This window comes from Thermobia domestica, chromosome 4 (genome assembly GCF_964235325.1).
Source record: "Thermobia domestica chromosome 4, izTheDome1.hap1.1, whole genome shotgun sequence".
In the NCBI taxonomy this organism is placed as follows: Eukaryota; Metazoa; Arthropoda; class Insecta; order Zygentoma; family Lepismatidae; genus Thermobia; species Thermobia domestica.
In genome coordinates, this window is record NC_137457.1 from 284,062,877 (window position 1) to 284,084,127 (window position 21,251).

Consider the following 21,251-nt stretch of genomic DNA (forward strand, 5'->3'; position numbering starts at 1 on the left):
AAAAGAATCTGGTGCATGACTACAAGCTACACCGTCAAAAATATTGGAACTTTCTTGGAAAACAACGCGTTTCAAATTTGTGTCACTCTACGTGTCAGCTTAAATATCTGTCAGTTTCAAATGTACATGTCAAGAACAGATTGATGGAAAAATTTACATGCATTAAGCTGTTCTAGGAGTGGAGGTTGAATTTCTCGTCATGGAGAGCTAAATAATATAATAAGACGAGCTCTTGCCAGTATTGATGTCCCAAGTGTTTTAGAACCATCTGGAATGTCCTGAGATAATGGCAAACGACCAGATGGAGTGACATTAACCCCTTGGAAAATGGGGCAACGACTGGTATGGGACGTCACATGTGTTGACACATTTGCGCCTTCCCATTTAGCTTCATCATGTGAAGAGGCAGGAAATGCTGCTGAAACAGTCTGTAAGCGAAAACACACGAAATATTCCAAATTAAAAGAAGATCATATGTTCATCGCCTTTGTTACTGAAGCCTTCAGCCAAGTCTGGGAGTCTTCAGCCAAGAAGCTAGAGAATTCTAAAGGAAATCGGATTGAAATTAAATCTCAAGACGGGAGATCCGAGAAATACACAATTTTTATTTCAACGCATTAGTTTAGCAATACAGTGAGGTAATTTTAGTGGTTAGCATTTTAGTGGTAAGTGGTTAGCATTTTAAGTTCCTTCCCTTCTTCTAAAATTGATTTTTTTTTTTAAATGAACCAGAATTTATGAACACTTTGGATTGAAAAGTGTAAACTAAGTTTTGTCAACTCCGTGATATTTCTCATGCTACTTTCAAAGATGAAGAAGATGGACTTACTCGCTATTCTCAGTTATGAAGTTAACTGGTTCTACACAATTTTGTTTTTAATTTTCATTTATACGAATATTAACTCAAAATTAGATTTGAATCGAATATATAACTGTTTTTTAACCTCCTTATTATTGAAAATATCAACAATATCAACACATGTACGTATAGTAGTTATGTTGTTTTTGTTAATCATTGTTGTATAAAGAATATTTTTAATTGTTGATAAAAAAATTATATTTTTTTTAAAAAAATACTGTTTCATTTTAAATTTTTAGTATAACTGCTTTTTAATAATCATTATTATTTTCACTTTTATTATTATTATTGAAACTGTTACGATTTATTTTAATTTTGATAAATAAGTATATACTCTGGTCAGAAAAGTATTAATTATTTAAGCAATAATTCCACAGTGAAGATGGATGAAGCAAAATCTTGTAAGTTCCACTGTATGATCCTAATGATAGCACATGGATGTATCTAATCGAAACCTTTTGCACCATAAAGCAAGAATACATCAAAAAGCCACGAGTATAATCAAATATTCATTTTTGTACATATGTTTTTACAATAATATATAGTGTTTTATAATACAGCAATAAAACATTAATTGCTCTTATGAAGAAAAGATCACAAAAATGTAATAAGATAAATATACTTACATATTAAGGGGACTAGGTTCGTGATTTCCTAAAACAGGATAGACAGGAATTCCTGTAAACACTCTCTTAATTTCGTCGTAAATGAATTTAATACTCTCTAAGTTATCTTCTTTGGACGTTTCCCATACTCCATGATCAATGAGATCTCCAGTCACAATAAGGTAGGACATATCCTTTTAGAGAAAAAGTAATATTAGTTAATTATCAAATAGAATTTACATTATAACAAAGGTTGTGCTACTATTACAGAAAAAAATAAATAAAAGGTGACATGAACATAATTTTTAAAAAAAAGTTACCTACGGGAATAGTGGTGACGATCTTTAACAATATTTCGACCAGTATGTGCCTGTTCATTCATTAGAACATTTAGGGAGATCTAGTATATTAGAACAGTCACATGAGAAGTATATATTTTCAAATCTTTACTCCAAACTATTGGACAAATCGAAGATCATTTTGTGAATATTGCAGTATATTCTGTGCCTTTCTCAATTTCTGACATGAAAAAGAAAAGAAAGAAAGAAATGAAGTTCCTAATTTTCTCTTTTACAATGGTTATGCCCTTTAGGCTAAAGGAGATGGATGATCAGTGAGAGTGGTAAGTATAAAAGATCTGGTGGAACAAGAATGCGGGAGAATCCTTAAATAACCCATGAGCATGAAGCAGGGACGGATCCAGGACGGACTTCTGGGGGGGTTGTAATATTGCTACTTAGAGCTACTTTTAAGAGCTCCAAACTTTGGGATTGGTTTTATTTATATATAAAAGAAAAGAAAAGTTTCCTCTTCTGCCCCTGGATCCGCCACTGGGATGAAGCTATTCACTATAAATTAATATAGCCTGGAATCAAACTGATCTTTCGCACCAGAGATAGAGTTCTACCACTGAGCTCAGGGCCGGCTCTACTATATGTATAACACGTGCATTTGCACGGGGCGGGAAGTTTCGAGGGGCTGCAAAATCAGTCATCAATGTATTATTTAAAATAAATATTTCTTGTTGGAAACAGACTTCATGATGACGGTAGTTACATTTATTAAGCTGACCTTCTATTTGAATACTTCATTCATAAATCATGTGTAGCTCGCATTAGTTTAAGGTCACATGGACAGTGCTAAAGTCAGGCCCATATTTATATATTGTGCGCCCCTGTGCTCTAAATAATTTGCCACCTCTCCTTCCCGAAACCGACCAATATTAGAGTTGAAATCATAGTTTTTGGGGTCACTGAGATGAATAGTAACAGTTTTAATCCAATTCAACTTCAAGGTCATACTCCACTGCCCAGAGAGGAAGAGAGGTTTTTAATGTAATCGAAAACGACAGATATTACTGTTGAATTCATAGTTTTCGAGGTCGCTGATATCAATTTTCATGATATTCAAGTTCATCCTCACCCCTTTAAAAATAATCAGATAAGCTAGCTAATTAGTAACTACTGTAATTAGAGCGAATTAAACACATTAACATATTTTCTCACGTTTGTGCGGGGATTCTGCGGGTTGCTATTTTTAAATATTACTTTATTGTGAATCTTTAAAAAATCCTATGTGCAGCGGTGGCTCAGAGGTAGAGCGTTCACCTTTGGTGCATGGGGTCCTTGGTTCGATCCCAGATTGCGCCATGTGAGCTTTGTGGTGGACAAACACCGTGCATGTGGCTTTTCTCAGGGTTTTCCAGCTTTTATCCACTTTCTTTATTCCACCATTTCACCCATTATCATGATGACAGTCTCCTTTAGCCTCGCCGGCATAACCGTGGGACGTAAAACTTACTTTTGTGGGGCGGTTTTTATTTTCATTTTTAAAAAATCCAAAATTTTGCCACCCCCTAAAATCTGCAGCCCTGTGCTCGAGCACAGAATAGCACTTACCTAAATACGGGCCTGGCTAAAGCAAATGGTCAAACAAATTCCAGCATGAATTGTTTGATTGTTATCAAATATAAGAATTCATGTGAATATGTAGGAGCTCAGGGGATATATGATAGTTTTAAGAGTGGCTCAGTATTAATTCAACAGTCTCAGGATTCTCGAACAGTAGCAAACACTGTTCCATTTAGTTAGTTATCACAGTTTTGATATGGAAACTAGTCTTGTCTTTGTCACAAAAATGTTCCTTATCATTGAAGGTGGAAACAAGTTTTTTGTTTAAATTTTTAAACATATGTAGAAGGAAAATCAAGAAATGAGGATAAAAGAGCTAATTGCACTGCAATTGCAAACTGGTATATTGAGATTGAAGCTCGATATTGAATTCTATAGAAAAAAGATTATCATATTTCCTCTGCAGGTGTCTTTGCTTTATCTTTCACTAACATAATAGATTATTATTTAAAGAAAAAAAGAGACACAATGAAATTGTACTTGTAGTGTTTAGACCTTTCTGAGTGGAAGTGCACTTCCCTCCCTTTCGTTGTTCATGAAGGGTTAACATACTTAAAATCGTGGCTTTTAAGATTTCTTCTTTCTGGAGATCTGTTCTGGTTTAGATCTGTTCTTTCTAACTTCTTCGTTAAAGGCGCCAAATAAAATACAAATAAAACAGTGCGCCATCTATTACAGTACTGTTTAATTAACTGATGTTACCTACCCGTATATTTGCAATCTAAATATCTTTGTAGTAACTTAATTAATATTTTACAGTTAAACGACGAACTACAATTAAAATTATGTGAAAAAAATGTGTTGACATCGAGTTTACATGTTGCTGAACAGAATTTCAAAGCTCTGGTTGGTATGGAAGTGAGTGAAATTTAAGTAGCAAGATTTGACTCCAACAAATAAACATATTGAAAAGAAGCTTAACAAAAACATTGTAAAAAATAATTCTCTGAGCTCTTTCACTAAAATTATTTATGAGCTAGGGAGGGAAAGAAATAGGGAGAACAGAGAGCAAAAACAGAATTTTCTGAGCTCTTTCACTAAAATCATTTATGAGCTATGGAGGGAAAGAAATAGGACGAAAAGAGAGCAAAAGCAGAATTGTTTGACCTTTTTCATTAAAATCGTTTACCAGCTAGGGAGAGGAAGAAAAAAAAACTGATAAGCATCCAGCCTGATAGCACTATCACGTGACAACAGGACACTATATTGTCCATGCCATACACTTGAATTTATCTAAGCTTTTTCTCTCCATTCTTTAAGTTTTCTCCTCTATCTACTTCTTCCCTTCTCCGTTAAGTTTTTTTTTATTTTCCCTACTTCTTCCTTTCCCTGAGAGCCGCGGTGGCTCAGTGGTAGAGCGTTCACCTCTGGTGCATGGGGCCCCTGGTTCGATCCTAGCTCGCCGCGCCAAGTGAACTGTGTGCGTGGGTTTTCTCGGGTTTTTTCCGTTTCCTCCCACTTCATTCTACTATTTCAATCATTTCTCATCATCACTGTCTCCTTTAACCTAGCCGCAATAACTATGGAATATAAGACTTAAAGATTTCACTTCATTTTTCTCTTTCTCTGTCTGATGAATTGATTTAGCGAAAGAGCTCATAGTTAACTTCTTTTAGTGTATTTTCTCTCTGTCTGATGAATTAATTTAGCGAAAGAGCTCATAATGAACTTTTTTTTTTTTTTTTTTTTAAGTGTATTTGATGATGCTTTTACTATTTGCCGGGAAGTAATTCATTGTACATGATGCCAAAGCACGTTACGTACTCCAGCAAAGCAATTTTAACAACTTCGGGAACAAGTACGAAATTCTAATACGAAGCAAAATAGGAACGTGGAGGAGTTGAACAGGAACTAGAAGTCAGGAGTTTGTGCACGAATAATGTAAGTATTGCTTGCATTTCTATCCGAATTAATGAACCGTCTCTGATCCGTTGGAAATTAAACCACTTCACGATATATTCATATTTTTTTTCCCTAATCTCATCGTCGTCTAAAAATTGTGGAAAAGAATCATCTTTTATATATCAAACAAAAGAATGTCGCCACATCTTAGAAAGGAGATATAAATAATTGTTCTGTGCTAATTAATGTGAACCGTGATTTATAATAATAATAAAATTACTCTTTGGAACTTAAGGAAAAATACTATTAGTCTGACAGGTTTAAAGAGTGCATTACTTCCTCATATATATATACACAAAACAGAAATAAAATAAAACAAATTTGAGCTTGAGAAGGGATACTACGAGAAATAGTAGAAAGAGAGAAAAATTTATAGTTGCTGTAAAACTGGAATTCACAGATAAGGCAATAGAATCGTTGAATTCACTTATTTTATATGGTAGAATAACTAGTTAAAATATGAAACTTTTTCAAATATCAACAAACTTCTAACAGATACTCGATTAATTTTCACTAAAAAAATAATATTATCTAGTGAAATAGCTACCATTTAGAACGTTCTGTGTTTTTAATAAGGTACTATTATCACCGCCATATGACAATACAAATGATCTAAAGACGTATTTGTTAATGATAGGAATTATATCGACAGCAATATTAAAAAATGCTCTTTGGTAAATATACACAAGTTTAACATTGTTCTTTTAATTTACTATAGTTTACACAGTCTATAAATAAAATTGACCGATTCAGAAATCCAACACGCCATTTTTATGTGAGGAGTTTAGGACTTAGAAGTCTATTTGCGACGTAAACTTTAAGTACTATGTTTCTGTAATTTAACAGTGTTCTCCAAGATATTAGGTAAAGTAGGCAGTTAGGTTAAAAGTATGACTACTTTGCTATAAAAACATTGTCTATAAGTTATTACTCTGTGTCTAGTACGACTATCCATCCTTAGCCGAGACATATATAAGTGCCATCTATTACAGTTATCAGTGGTGGCGATTGGACGTTAAAAGTGGGGGACAAGATATGAATATTTGTATATCAATCTTAGTTTTCCTGGTTGTTTCCAGCACTTTGTTCGACGAAATGTTGTATAACTAATAGAATACTATCTTTTTCAGTTGAAATATCATATTTGGCATTATACATTAGGAACTGTCGATTTTTGTGCAATTAAAAAATAACTTGTGAAAGTTTTTTTTTTTTTTTTTTTTTTTTTTTAATGTTCTCTCAATTAGTTTTAAAGCTGCTGACTAACATATCGAGCCCTTGTAATCACTGCAGGATAATCACTGCAAAGGAGTGGCCTGAAATACTTACTGGATGTTGTAGCCTGATTTCTTCCAGAATATTAGTGATTGAATAGGAAGGCATGTCGCAAGATCTATAATCTCCCCAATAACCAGCACTCGAAGAATTGTCAGAAGGTTCTCCTTGATCAGCTCTGCAGCACGTCGGTTCACCACATACTGCGTTGCCTTGGTACGTGTAACGAGGATCATAATGCAAATCCGAGAGGTGGACTACCTTTGTACTAGGTATGCTTCCCTATAAATATACAAAAAAATTAAATAAATAAATAAATAAATAAATAAATAAATAAATAATAATAATAATAATAATAATAATAATAATAATAATAATAATAATAATAATAATAATAATAGTAATAATAATCATCGTGAATTTCTCCAAATAAATTTCAAACTATTTTTTCTTCTTTCTTATTTTACTCAAAATTAAGGCGGCTATACGCTCCGCATTTCAAATTGGTGTCACGCTGACCCACGCACTAATAACCCACTTTGAGCCTGTTTGATCCTTTAACACGCACGGAAACACACTTATTTCATATGATTTCCATGTTGCGTAACATGCCATCAGCTATTATGAAAACGTCTTGCTTTGACTCACGAGAAATATAGCTATCTTACCCAAAATATATACAAGAGGAGTCCGAAAATAGGTTTCCCTAGGCGACTATGGACAGGGGTGGGGATGAAAGACCAAAAATAGCATATGACATCCAAGATTAGATGTACTTTTATTTTTCCATATATGTACCACATACATTGAGACATTTGTCATACCGGTTTGTAAGCTTCAAAAACCCTTCCAGGAAAAATTCAGGGCTCTGTATACGTAAGAAGTTTCGAGCACAGAATCGAGTTCCTGTGATTTCAGTATTTTCAGCATTGCTTCCAAAGGGCCTGCCGCCGAGAGTCTTCTTCAAAGCCGAAAACAAATTTGGGCGCGTCATTGCCAAACCGAGAGGGGAAACTTATTTTCGGACTCCCCTTCGTATTTCTAAAAACAAGGAGTAAAATTTAAATTTGTAGAACTGCATTTTAGAACTTGAAAAGTGTTATCTGCCAAGGTTTAATGTGTTAATTAAAGTTTCGTCTGAACGACTCATGAGGGAAGTCACATATGTACAAGACGGGCCAGAAGTCACGAAGGAGTTACAACTGTGAATAACTATTTTTATAATTAGTTTCCATTGATATTTCACAGACTTAAGACCAAGGATATTAGATTGTTTACATTTATGTGCGGATTATAATATCAGGAAAGCGTCCGCCATTATAGGTCTCGTAGACACGGGCCCTATGTAGCACGTAATTAATGACAGGAGTCAACATTTCTAGTCCGAGTGGCCGTATTTCTGAACGAATATTGTCTTTGATATGCTGTATTATTTGTAGTTTGTTCACATACACTTTGTTCTCAAGGACAATATTCATGCAGGAATACTGGCACTCGGACCAGAAGTGTTGACCTCTGTCATGAATCATGTGCTACATGGGATCCGTGTCTGTGAGGCCCATAATGGCACACACTTTCCTGAGATTATATTCCGCACATAAATGTAAACATTCTAACATCCTTGGTCTTAAGTCTGTGAAATACCAATGGAAATCAATAAATTAAAAAAAAAAAAAAAAATCACAGTTATAACTCCTTCGTGACTTTTGGCCCACCCCTTATATCATGAAGAAATTCACGTATATATGTCAAACTAAGGGAAAGAACTTATCTAATGTACTCAGTGTTGAATTTAGGCATGTTCAAGAGAGGGCTGAGCCCCCCTAGAATATATATGCGCCCCCCTAGAATATCTATACACTTGCATTGAAATATTTTCTTTTTTGTGTTTATTTTTTTTCGGAAATAAAAGTCTTAAAATCAAAGGTTTTTTAAAAAGAAAATTGTTTCTTCTTTTGCCTAACTTAATTGTTCTAATTAACAAACTGCGTTCTCGTATAAAGTCGAAGTTTAATAATAATAATAATAATAATAATAATAATAATAATAATAATAATAATAATAATAATAATAATAATAATAATAATATGAATTGGAAATTAGATACAGATGTACACGAACGCTTTACAACGTTAGTTAGGAAAAATGGCAATATTTTGGTTATTGCGACTGACGAGACAAAAACAAGTCGCGAGTTTTGTTGCGATAGATTCCTGCTGCTCTATTGCAATCTAGAACATAGCCCTCCCTTAATTTTTTATTGCCTCCCCCCTTGTAGAAAAGTCTGAATTCAACACTGAATGTACTAATTCTCTTATACAAGAAATAGAACTTTAGGCTGTTTTCGTCCCTTAAATTGAAGCCTCAAAAGTTTAAATTTTTCTGATGTGACTTCCTTCAAGAGATGCCACTGATCTGAACCGCTCTGTTGTGTAATCCATGATGGTTACTTCGTTAACGTGACTTACCTTTGCTTCTTTTCTTTTAATTGTAAAAGAAATAATATGAGGTTGTTTTTATGGAAGTACAATGAACAGATCAAAAAGAATACGGAAAATATTTGTTTATAAATATAATTCTATGAAATAAAAATTATGAACTTTTAATATAACTTTAATGCTAAGAAATGGAGTGATAAGAATTTTGAATATTTTATTTACGTAAAATAATCATAATTATGTTGTGGCGTATAATTACTAACCAAATCATGTGTTCTCTTATTACGACAAGAGACTACAAGTTATACATGACTATAATATAAAGATTAAAGATTTTTTTTTAAAAAAATATAGTCAGCCCGAATGAGGTAGAAGAGATAACTGAAAATAAGGCAACGTTATATAAGAAAGTAACGTGAAATATTATGTTCAGAGGGTCATTTTATGCTGTAGCTGAATTCACGTTGTCACGTTGTCGATATTGCAAGGTTCTACACGTGCTCTCAATACCACGTGCTGGCTGTAAACACACTTCAGACGACAGCCACGAAGAAGACTGTCAACCATCGACACTGATCGGCAAGTGAAGAAGATTCAAGCAGTCAACAACATTTTTGGATAAAAGCAGCCGGAACACCGCAAAAGGCATCAATCTCCAACGGTTGATCATCACCTTCACTCTCTAAGAGGCCTGGGCTCTGAGAAATCCTCTCTAAGGCGCCTGGTTTCTGCAAACACTGCACTACTCCCTAGAACGCCTGGTCTTTGAGCTTTATCCCCCTTTCTAGGACGCCTGATCTCTGAAAGATACTTACCTACACCTTGGTCCCAAGAGCCTTGGTTCGTGTCGCCCTAAGACGCTTGGTTACTGGGCTTCTACAAATTCACCAGCAAAGCACTAAGATATCTAGAGGAACTTATATTTTGTTTGTAATATTTATTACTATTGTATACAAGAAGAAATTTTTATAATAAAAGCTGATGGAAAAAGTCCAAATTCCGGTGTACCACTTTTAGCTCTATCCTAAAAGACAGCATTTTACAATATATTTCTTTTTTCATTATAAATGTAGGTTCACATAACGATTTTGCTATACTATATGTAAATTTATTATTTCTTATACTTCGATATGTTCCATACTCATATCATTATGTATATAATAAGGTCGAAGGGACACAATATATCAATTGAATTGAATCGTTGAAAAATCCCTTCATCATGTCATAAGTTTAACAGTGTACCGGAATAACACACTGAGGAAGGGACGAGAGAAGGCTTGGTCGTAATTTAATACATAAATCTTAAGATACAATGTTTTTATCTTGTTAAATATTAAATATGCATCCTATAGTATCCACAAGTAAATAAAATCTTCTTGGTACAAATTGGTACTTACATTAGCGTAATTAATCTGTGGTGGATCAATTTGTGGTTTCTCACCAACATCTACTTCCACTGTCCAATTTGTGCGTGTGTCGAATTGCTCACAGTTCGCTTGAAGAATAATTCCACAAGCAACTTGTCCTGTTACATTGCTGTGAGTTGCGATGTAATATACAGTATCCTGAAAGTTAAAAAAGAATTAAAATTAAAAGACAATGTTTCATTTTGATTTAGATTTCTGGGCTTTCGGCATCTATGGCTATGTTAACCCGCCACTAGGATTAGGATTAGGAATTAGACTTCTGGGCTTTCGGCATCTATGGCCATGTTAGCCCGTCACTAGGATTAGGAATTAGATTTCTAGGCTTTCGGCATCTATGGCTATGTTAGCCCGTCACTATGATTAGGATTAGGAATTAGATTTCTGGGCTTTCGGCATCTATCGCCATATTAGCCCATCACTAGGATTAGGATTAGGAATTAGATTTCTGGGCTTTCGGCATCTATCGCCATATTAGCCCATCACTAGGATTAGGATTAGGAATTAGATTTCTGGGCTTTCGGCATCTATGGCCATGTTAGCCCGTCATGTATGAGGGATGACGTCCCTTGCGATCAACACTATCCGAGGAAACGGAAGGAACAAAGGAAGCGGCTTGGGACCTAAATGTTAAGTACCACCCCGGCATTTGCCTGGTCTGAATGAAGAAAACCCAGGAAAACTTCATTCAGAATGTCTGGCCTGAAGAATCTTTTTACGCTTTTTCGACCGAGTCCCCACCGGGAATGTGATTCATTTGGAGTTTGTACAAGAACAATACTAGTCAGATACTTTGACAAGAGAAGTATTAAGCGACAAATGGAGTGTTCATACACTATATAACTCTTATACTTTTAAGTTTTGTTTAGGTATGAAGCGCTTATTAAAAAAGGAAGGACAATAACTTTTACAGGGGAATGGCAACACTGATGAAGTTGATCATCCCCAGAAGCATCCCCTACATTCTGTGCTTGTAACAGAGATAGGCTCATCGTCCGAGTGGAGTTGCATACATGCGGGTAGTAGTAAGGTGAAATGACTGCCGTAATACAAAATTCCCAAATGGAAAGTGAAATCTGTCATACGATTTCTGAACGCCAAAGGACAGAATGCAGCTGACATCCATAGAGAATTGTGAGCCATTTACGGACCGACAGTAATCAGCGAAGCAATGCAATGCTCCGACAGCAATGCTCCGTTCAGAGTTTGCGAGCGTACTAGTGCCATATCTTGGGCAATGTAGAATAGAGTCTTTCAGTATATTAGTGATACTCTGTATAGCATGATTTTACTAATAACCTAGAAAAGGCCAAAATGTGCTATACATCATCATTCGCGAGATGCTTCAATTGGAGGTATATTGTACTCGTAATATATCAAGAAAACAATATGTGAAAAGAGACACAGCTTTTTTTCCCCTCAGAGCAGTTTACATATTACGGAAAGCTATTTTGACCAATTTTTATCCCCTCCCCCTTTTGTCACATTTCTTAACGCAAGGCCGAACTCCTTTTCCCACTTTGTCAAATAACGCTTTTTGAAATGAAATCTTTCAGTTTTACGTCCCACGCATATGCCGCTTGATGATGAGAAATGAATGAAATGGTGGAATGAAGAAAGTGGGAGGAAACGGGAAAACTCCGAGAAAATCCACGCACATGGTGTTTATCCACCACAAAGTTCACTTGGCGCGGGCTGGGATCGAACCGGAGACCCCACGCACCAGAGCTGAACGCTCTACCACTGAGCCAAAGCCCAACGCATTTTGATATCTATTTTTTCACCAATTTTGCTTATTTTGGGAGTTAATACAATACAAAAACCTAATTTTATTGGCAGAACTATTTATTACAAATGCTAAATATTTATGTTCTGAATACATTTGTAGTCTTTTTCGCCAATAAAGCAAAGTATTAGAAAATGGTAGTACCGTAGTAATATTTTAACCCCATAACGTTGTTTACTTAGTCAGCCTTAATTCTTAGATATTACATATTGTCGTTTTCCAAAGGAGATCGCACCCATTCTTTTAGGTTACCGATGATTGGCAAGAAAGAAGTACTGTCGGAAGACAAAGGTGAAACAGAGCTAAAGAACTGACTTTTACTTTGTTTTTTCCGATATCCAGAATTCTTCCTGTATTTGAAGTTTGCCAGTGTCGATGATGCAAAGAAGTTCTCTTCCTCGTCGACCACAGATTCGACGTAGCTACACGCGTCGAGGAGCAGGGACATCTCGTTTTTGAACAAGCTTTCGAGCATCTATCGTTGACTTTGGGTTTCAATTCACCCCTTTTCAAATTCCTTTTGTACTAAATCTGTGTCAGAATGTGAATAAACTCGATTTCTTCAGAAAAATTCAAATCCAAAGAGAGAGAAAAAATCAGTATGAGATAACCGACGAATTCAATTTTTAATATCTTATTTTGCTCTGCAAATCGTGGATCATTCTGTCCCTGAAAATAGTATCATTTCACGAAACAAGAGTTTCTTCTATTTCATATGTAAAACTTCTTAGAAGAATAGACTGGGTAATGATCCAAATCAAAAATTTTGAATCATATTCTTAGAAATAGCAATACGAATGGGAACGTGAGGACATTTTAAAGCGGTAGTTGCGATCACTAACAACTAACTCCAGAAAAGCTTTCTGTGTCGTAAACGCAATGCAGTGATAGTCACAAAACGGGGTTTTATTGCATTGTAATTCACGCAGGGTTCGTCACCAGTAATGCTTGTGTCTAACCTCTTCGAATCCTGGGGCCGCGGTGGCTCAGTGGTAGAGCGTTCACCTCTGGTGCTTAAGGTCCCGGGTTCGATCCCAGGCCTCGCCAAGTGAACTTTGTGGTGGACAAACATCGTGTGCGTGGGTTTCCTCGGGGTTCTCCCGTTTCCTCCCACTTTCTTCATTCCACCATTTCATTCATTACTCATCTTCACCGTCTCCTTTAGCCTAACCGGCATAACCGTGGGACGTAAAACTCAAAAATTTCATTTCATTTTTCTCTTCGAATCCTTTCTCCATGATTCATTTTATATAAGCTATAAGTTTGCAATTTTCCAAAACAATAAAGATATTTATTTATATATATATATATATATATATATATATATATATATATATATATATATATATATATATATATATATATATATATATATATATAAAAGAATACAGCTGAATAAATTTATTTGTTTAAAAGATTGCATATAAACCCGAGAATAAAAATAAAAATTACAGCAAAAAAAAAAAAATACGCGTTACGCAACGAAGGCGTAAACCCATTCCCCCTTTGTCACATTTCGTAACGCAAGGGCAAACTCCTCCCGCCTTGCCGTGTTTCGTGGTATGTAAACGACCCCTCATTGGATTGGGTATCGTCTTATCAAAAGTAGTAATAACGCTAACAAATCAGCCACGAGAAAGAGAGATAATTGTGATAATAGAATAATACTTGATTTCTTTCTTACCATGTTAAGTTCGATGGTTCCACGGCAAACCCTTTCATTTTCAATGTTGAGCAAGGTACACAAGTGAATCATAGACTCTGTTATTTCCTCTTTGGACCTCCCATCGGTGACCATATTAAGCGCTGTCTGTATGAAGACATCACAAAGATTACATATGTTACTTTGCAGCATGTCTGGCACTCGGGTCCATTGGATACCATGAAAGCCATCAGGTATTTTTAACTGTTCTAAGATTTCTCGGAATCTCTTTGTGCGAATTCCAGTAATTTGGAAGTAATCGAAATCCTCAAAGAACCATTCGAAGATACCATCTGCAAATAAAGGAAAATAAGTTAGTTATTAATTAAATTATAATAGAGTACATGAAACCTATATTTATTTCTGAGACTATTGAAAAATTTGTTGATAGATTTTGAGTTGACGTTTTTACACAACATCGACCTGCTTTTGTTAACGAACCACGCTGATTTAAATCCGTTGCCATTTACGGACGCACAGGCAATATCACTTCATGAAATGAGCAACTCTGCACCATATTCTTTTTCCTCCAAGAAAACAGCATTTCAGGAATACGCCACAGTTCCCAAAAATTGAAAATTTTATGACTAACAACGTATCATCAGTGACGTACACAACAGGAGATTCCGGATTTTATCCCATATATATATATATATATATATATACGAGACTGTCCAGAAAGTACCAGACGTTTTGGCCTATAGCGGCAGTGAGCGAGGCTAGAGTCGTCATCTTGGTGTCAGAACGTTGCCACACTCAGTACATATCCAGCTGTGGTAGCGTGAGGACTATACCGTTCTTACTGTGCTTTCTGTGACGTGTTACCATGTACGCTGCAATAGAAAATCCCGCCTCTTGGGAGGTGCGTTCTGTGATTAGGTTTTCGTTTGAAAAAAAAAAAAAAAAAAAAAAACAAGGCAATTGAAATCCATCGCCAACTATGTGAAGTCTACGGACATGGAATAATGAGTGTTTTTCATGACAACGCACGTCCACACACAGTCAAGCATACCCGTAAGCTCTTGGATGGTTATGGATGGGAGGTGTTCGATCACTCACCATATAGCCTGGATTTGGCGCCGAGTGACTACTACCTCTTCCCAGCTCTGAAGACACAGATCGCTACACAACGCTTTGATACTGATGCCGAACTGCATGCCGGTGTAGGCCAGTGCCTCAAATCGTAGGCGACAGATTTCTACCGCGATTATATTGAAAAACTTGTGCCTCAGTATTGTAAATGCCTGAATTTGCATGGCGATTATGTGGAACAATAGCTTAAGAGTGTGCCTTTTAAACGCATATAATTCAATTTAGTTTGTTCATTCCGTTACTTTTTTATTTCAAAACGTCTGTTATTTTCTCGACAGTCCTCGTATATATCCTGAAACGATATGAACTTAAAACCTTGATCCTGCATGACGAAATTCCGTGCATGCCACTGCTATTTATTTCCAACTGTCAGTTGTGTGACACAGGAGTACTCGCTTGCAATTAGTGACAGGAAAAAACTAGATTGAATAAAGGAAGGGAGAGAACATGGTATAGGAATGGGATAAAACAAATGTTGTCAGTGTACAATTATTCATTTCTTTTAGTTACCTACATATACCGAAGCCAAAGAAGACGATGATGATGAGATGGATGGTAATAGTGGAATGATAAAAATGGAAGGAAACGGGGGAATTCCGATACTGCCCCCGCACTATGGTGTTTGCCAACAACAAAGCACTTGGTGAGCACTGTACGGGAAGGAAGGTCCCACAAGTTGTCACTCAAATATAATAGCCACATAGCACATCTCACAGAGCATTATCAGAAATGAAAATGAGCAAAATTTAATGTGCTAAGGATCAGGATAGGAGCTAAGGGGCTTCAAAATTTGAATATCAAAAAATTGATATCAAGGAATTATGTATGTTTAAAGTAAATATCTTGAAAACCTTTAAAGCAATCAAAAGAAAAGTTGCACAATATAATGAGAACAAAATGCCCTATCGAAAACAAAAACACTGTTGCCATAGGTGAAGCAGTGTTGTCAACTCAGCATAAAATATTTTCGTTGAAATGACACCATATGTACAGATTTAAAATCCAGTATTATCACTAAACATAACAGTGAAGTGTAGTGGCACAGTGTTGTACACTGTTGGAGCTACGTGTGCTGAAAATGTTCAATGGAGAAGTCTGATATGTGACGATAGATGGTAATAAAGGAGTGAATTAGAAAAACGTGAGGGTTTTGCATTATACTTCTGTAGCCCTGGTGCATAAGCAGACAACTCGCGAAAACAAAATGCTACACGCGTTTTCTAATTCTGTAAACTGATTGCCAGATCATGTTATCAATATTTGGAAGAGTACTTTCTCGGTTCATGTCTTTCGTATCAAGTGACATTCTTTTACTTCCTCTCCTACATACCATATGATTATGTTTGCACACTGTAATATCACCATATTCACATTAGAAATATAATTATTTTATTACTACCTCATTTTGTTTTTAGTCGGCCCGGATAGCCGTGTGGTCTAGAAGGCTAGACAACCGGTATGTTGGAGACCGAGGGTTCCAATCCTGCATCAGACATGTCTTTGTTGTATTTTTCACCTTACATTTCATTATCTTTCTCTTTCATAGTGGCTCGGATCCCACTTTATACTACAGGTCCCCCCTATGTAGCTTCGGAGCTGACACAAGACGTAAAAATGGCATCACTCAATTTCGTTTTTCAAATGCATCAATATTTTGTGACGCTACTGACATTTTACTATCTTATACTATCGGTGTTATGCATTTGAACTAAATTCAAAGTATGAGACCCAGATTCCTTTATTACCATCTGTTGCGACATATCAGACTTCTCCATTGTAGTGTACATTTTCAGCATGTAGCTACAACAGTATGCAACACTGTACCACTACACTTCACTGCTATGTTTAGTGATAATAGTGGATTTTAAATCTATGCACACTTGTACATGGTGCTTCTTCAAACAAAAATATTTTTATGCTGAGTTGGCAACACTGCTTCACCTATGGAAACACTGTTTGTGGTTTTTGATAGGGCATTTTGTTCTTATTATATTGTGCAACTTTTGTTTTGATTGCTTTAACGGTTTACAAGATATTTACTTTAAACGTACATAATTCCATAATATAGACCTAATTTTTTGGATATTCAAATTTTGAAGCCCCGTAGCTCCTATTGTTCTGGTCCATAGCACGTTTAATTTTGCTCATTTTCATTTCTCATGATGCTCTAACAGATGTGCTATGTAGCAATTAGATTTGAGCAACCACTTCCGGGACTTTCCCGTGTGAGATTGTACCAGGGACCTCACGCGTTAGAAGTGAGAGCTATACCACTGAGCCATCACGGACTCTCGATTATTCATTAACTCACAAGTAGTGTATTAATAGAATAGAATATTTTTATTGTCATTAAGTCTGTATACAGACAATAGACAACGTCAAATGAAAATATACAAATTCTTTTTTTTTTTTTTTTTTTTTTTTTTTTTGTACCTATACCAATATACCTTTATCTTCCTCAAACTCCTTAACATTATAATAGAGTAGCAACTAACCAATCATACACTTTATTTTTAAATTGAGTAATAGGTAAATTTTGCATGTGTATTGGTAATCTGTTCGTGAATTTTATACCTTGTATTGTATAGCTATTTTTGATTTTTAATAATCTACTATACGATATATCAATTTGTTTAGCAGATTTTGTATTATATGGGTGAATATCTCGTCTACGTTGCATATCTGACATATTTTGTTTTATAAAACCATATATATCCACAAATTAACAACTATCGATTATGCCTTGTAGGCCTGCCACCTGCAATGAGCACTTTCAGGCCCATTGCTAGTTTTGTATATATATGCATATATTTAAAGTAATTTTAATACTCATATTTTTCTTTGATTATTAATGCATATATAATTAGGTTAAGGAACCAGCGCTGGTAAAATTATTATAGATTGGTATTTTTGTCTATTAATCTTTATGTAAATTTATATATTTCATGTGTGCATTATGTATTGTTTAATGTATGTATATATATGTATATGTTAATCTTTAAAAGTTATTCTTTTCAGTTTAAAAAAAAAATAATTCCAAGTAAGGCAAAAGTTTAGTAGCTAGCTAGCTCATTTGGAAACACTGTTAAGCTCAGTGACAGTTTCTTCTCGTCGTAGCGGAGAGGGGGGAAAGCTGTTAAATCGTATATAAGTAAGAAGGGAATTGGCAGCGGGAGGCAGATTTTGGATTCTTTTGAGAGAATCGAGACGGAATTTTTAGCGGGAGGAGCTCTCGTGCTCCTTGGGTCTCTTTTTGCTTCGCGACTTTTCTTTTTAAGTCAGAGCAGGGGTACAGCTGAAAGAGATGGCTGTGTATAGGGTCAACCTTTAGACTTGTTAAGCGGAATACAATTCAGAATATTTGAGTTCTGGTTGTATGTCCAAGGGTAAGGTCTAAGGATAGGTTCGATTCCCGGTTAGGAATATTTAAGAAATGAAATTTAGTAGGGATTTTTAGATTTATTGTGACATCGCTCCTTCCGAGCGCTGTATGTTTTCAGAAATTTTCTTTATCTTGATTTTAGGGAAGGCTGTTGCTATGGCAACCGAGCCGGATGAGTAATATATACTTTTTTTTTCCTCGGCTAGTTGTTTCCGATTAGCCGATTAGATTTTTCACAGCTGATTCCTCACATAAGGGGATGGTAGGCTGTTGTTTGTTTTGAATTTTATTCCTACTACCGAGCCTGAGAGAAGGTGCTTTATTCCTAAATGAAGGAATTTTCCAATTCCCTTTACCTTTTAAAGTCTGTTAGCTAGCTGATTTCCTTAAGGGTTGTCCAATAAAGGGCGATTCCTGAATTAGGGACTTAGGCCAGACAGTTCTCAGAATGTTGGGTCTGTCTTTAGAGTATGTGAGGTTCATGATGGCTTGTACGAGGACGCATGTTCAGAACCTCTCTTAAGGAATTTTAGACAAATTTTAAAGGAAGCTTCATTTTTGGAGCGAACTGTTATTTAAGGTTTTAAATAGGTGGGGACCTCTGGGTCTAGAGGTGTACCTGAACGAACTTTTTTTTGATTAGAGAAATCATTTACATTAAGGAATATTAATCACAGAGAACTTTTTTGTTTTGTTCTGTTTTTGAAATTTTGAATAAACTAGTCTACTTGGAAAAGTCTGATTGATTTAAAATTCCCTGAACCTTGGGTATTGATATTAAGTTTATTGTTTACTAGTTACCTAGACGATTAGTAAGCAAATTTATTTATATTATGTGAGTGTCTCACGAATTAAGTTTCAGGTGTTGAAGCGTAGTATAAGATAGTAGAAGGAACATACTATATTATATACGTGTTATATAGGGCCCATCACATAATTTTGGGGGCTGCTGTCCAGGATATTAGACTTTTCTTTTAAGTAGTATATGCGTTTAAGATCAGGGAAGATACTGAGAAACATGGAGTCCATTTCTATAGAATTAGAAGCTTTGAGACAAGCTCTGGGAATTGAAGGAACCGAACAGTTGAGCGCTGAGTCTCTATTAGATTTTATTAGGAATTTGAAAGACTCACAAAATACACGAAGAAGTGAAAATGCTAGTTGCTCGTGTAGACAAGATTTTGAGGAGGTGAAATTACAGCTTTCTCATTTTTCTGGGGATCCGTCGCAAGATCCATTTGAGTTTTTGTCTAGTTTGGAAGACTTTGCGGCGCATAAACAAGTCTCGTTAGAGATTATTCTAGAAAGAGTCGTGCCAAAAGTCTTAGAGCGAGAAAGTAAGGAATGGTTCCAGTTTAAGAAGCCTTTCGCAAATTTTGCGGAATTCAAAGACAGCTTCCTTAAAGAATATTTTAGTTTTAATTATAAGGAAGAGATTGAATCGCAATTAGTGAGTAGGATTCAGAAACCAAGTGAACCTCTTGCGCGTTTTGTTAGGGAGATGTCACTTTTGTTTAAGAGATTGCCTGACCCTCCACGAGAAGTAGAACAAGTAAAGAAAATTTTGACCAAAGTACACCCAAAGTATAAGGTCTATTTACATGAAAAAGAGTTTTCGGGTCTGAAACAGCTAGAAGCGTATGCTTTAAAAATACAGTCATATTTATTAGAGGAATTGAATTACGTAAAGTCTCATGAGGTTGAACAGAAAAGGGGGCAGACTTAGCTGTAGTTGCTACAAAGGGGACGGTTTTAGACAGTGCGGCCGGAAATTAGAGCAGAAGCTCTAAACCCAGCTGTTTTTAAGAGACAAGTTAAAGTTGTAGGCGAGAATACTAAGGAAAAACAGCGATAAAATGCTTTTTCTGCAAATCTGACGGGCATAAAAAATCTGTCTGCGAAAAGTTTAAAAAGTGGAAGAAAAATGCGGGAAAAGAGAACGTATCTGCAGCCACTTTTGTTCGGAAATTAGCGTCAAGTAAAAATGCACCGCCATATATATTTGGATATTTCTATAGGCAGCCGACAGAACTTTTCTTGGATTCTGGGAGCCAAATATCTATCACAGATGGAAACACTGCTAGGAGATGGGAAAAACAGGGCGCTCGAAGTAAAAAATAAAGCAGCCCATATTGAGAAAGAGTCAGGCATCCGTCCTTCATAGAAACTTTAGATAGAATCAGAAGTCGTTTTTTCTGGAAGGAAATGAAGAAGAATGTTAAAGATTTCACGAAGGCTTGCGTTCCGTGTAGCATTTTTAAGGAAAATATAAATACAAAGTTCGGATATATGGAGAGTTCCTTAGTAAAAGCACCCGGAGAAGTCCTGTATGCGGACAATCTAGGTCCTATCACAAAAACTAAAGTAGGAGGGTATCGATATTGTTTAGTATTGGTAGATGCTTTCACAAGGTTGGTGAAACTTTTCCCTCTTCGAAGGCTTACAGCAAAAATTATGGTTGAATGTATTCTGACTTTTTTCTCAGAATTTGGAACATATCAAAGGTTAGTGACGGATAATCATAGTATTTTCAATAGTGAAATTTGGAAAAGGGCCATGGAGAGCTTAGGGGCCAGGTACAGCTTTATCAGTTCATATAGGGCGCGTGCTAACAAGGCTGAAAAGGCAATAAAGGACGTTAAATGTCTTTTAGGCATATATAATGCAAAGCACGAGAACTGGAATCAAGATTTGAAATTAATTGAATTCGCTCTGAATTCAAAGAAATGTTCGAGCACTGGGTACTCTGCATTTTATTTACATTTGGCAGGGAGCTTCGACATCCTTGGTTAGATTTAGAAACCAAGAAAGAAAGGGAAACAAGTTTGAATGTCGATCACCCGAAATATGTGGCCGAGTTGAGGAACAGGTTGGAG

General features: G+C 35.8%; 1 protein-coding gene across 1 annotated transcript in view; it reads right to left on the reverse strand.

Annotated features, from left to right (window-relative positions):
* LOC145684118 (sphingomyelin phosphodiesterase-like) overlaps positions 1-21,251 on the reverse strand; it is a 111,585-nt gene that overhangs the window by 23,823 nt on the left and 66,511 nt on the right. The window contains exons 2-5 of the mRNA XM_081756043.1: positions 13,884-14,194; positions 10,387-10,554; positions 6,606-6,833; positions 1,486-1,658 (exon numbers count right to left, since the gene is read on the reverse strand). Of these exons, the coding sequence (XP_081612169.1) occupies positions 1,486-1,658; positions 6,606-6,833; positions 10,387-10,554; positions 13,884-14,194 (880 nt within the window). The remainder of the gene's footprint in view (positions 1-1,485; positions 1,659-6,605; positions 6,834-10,386; positions 10,555-13,883; positions 14,195-21,251) is intronic.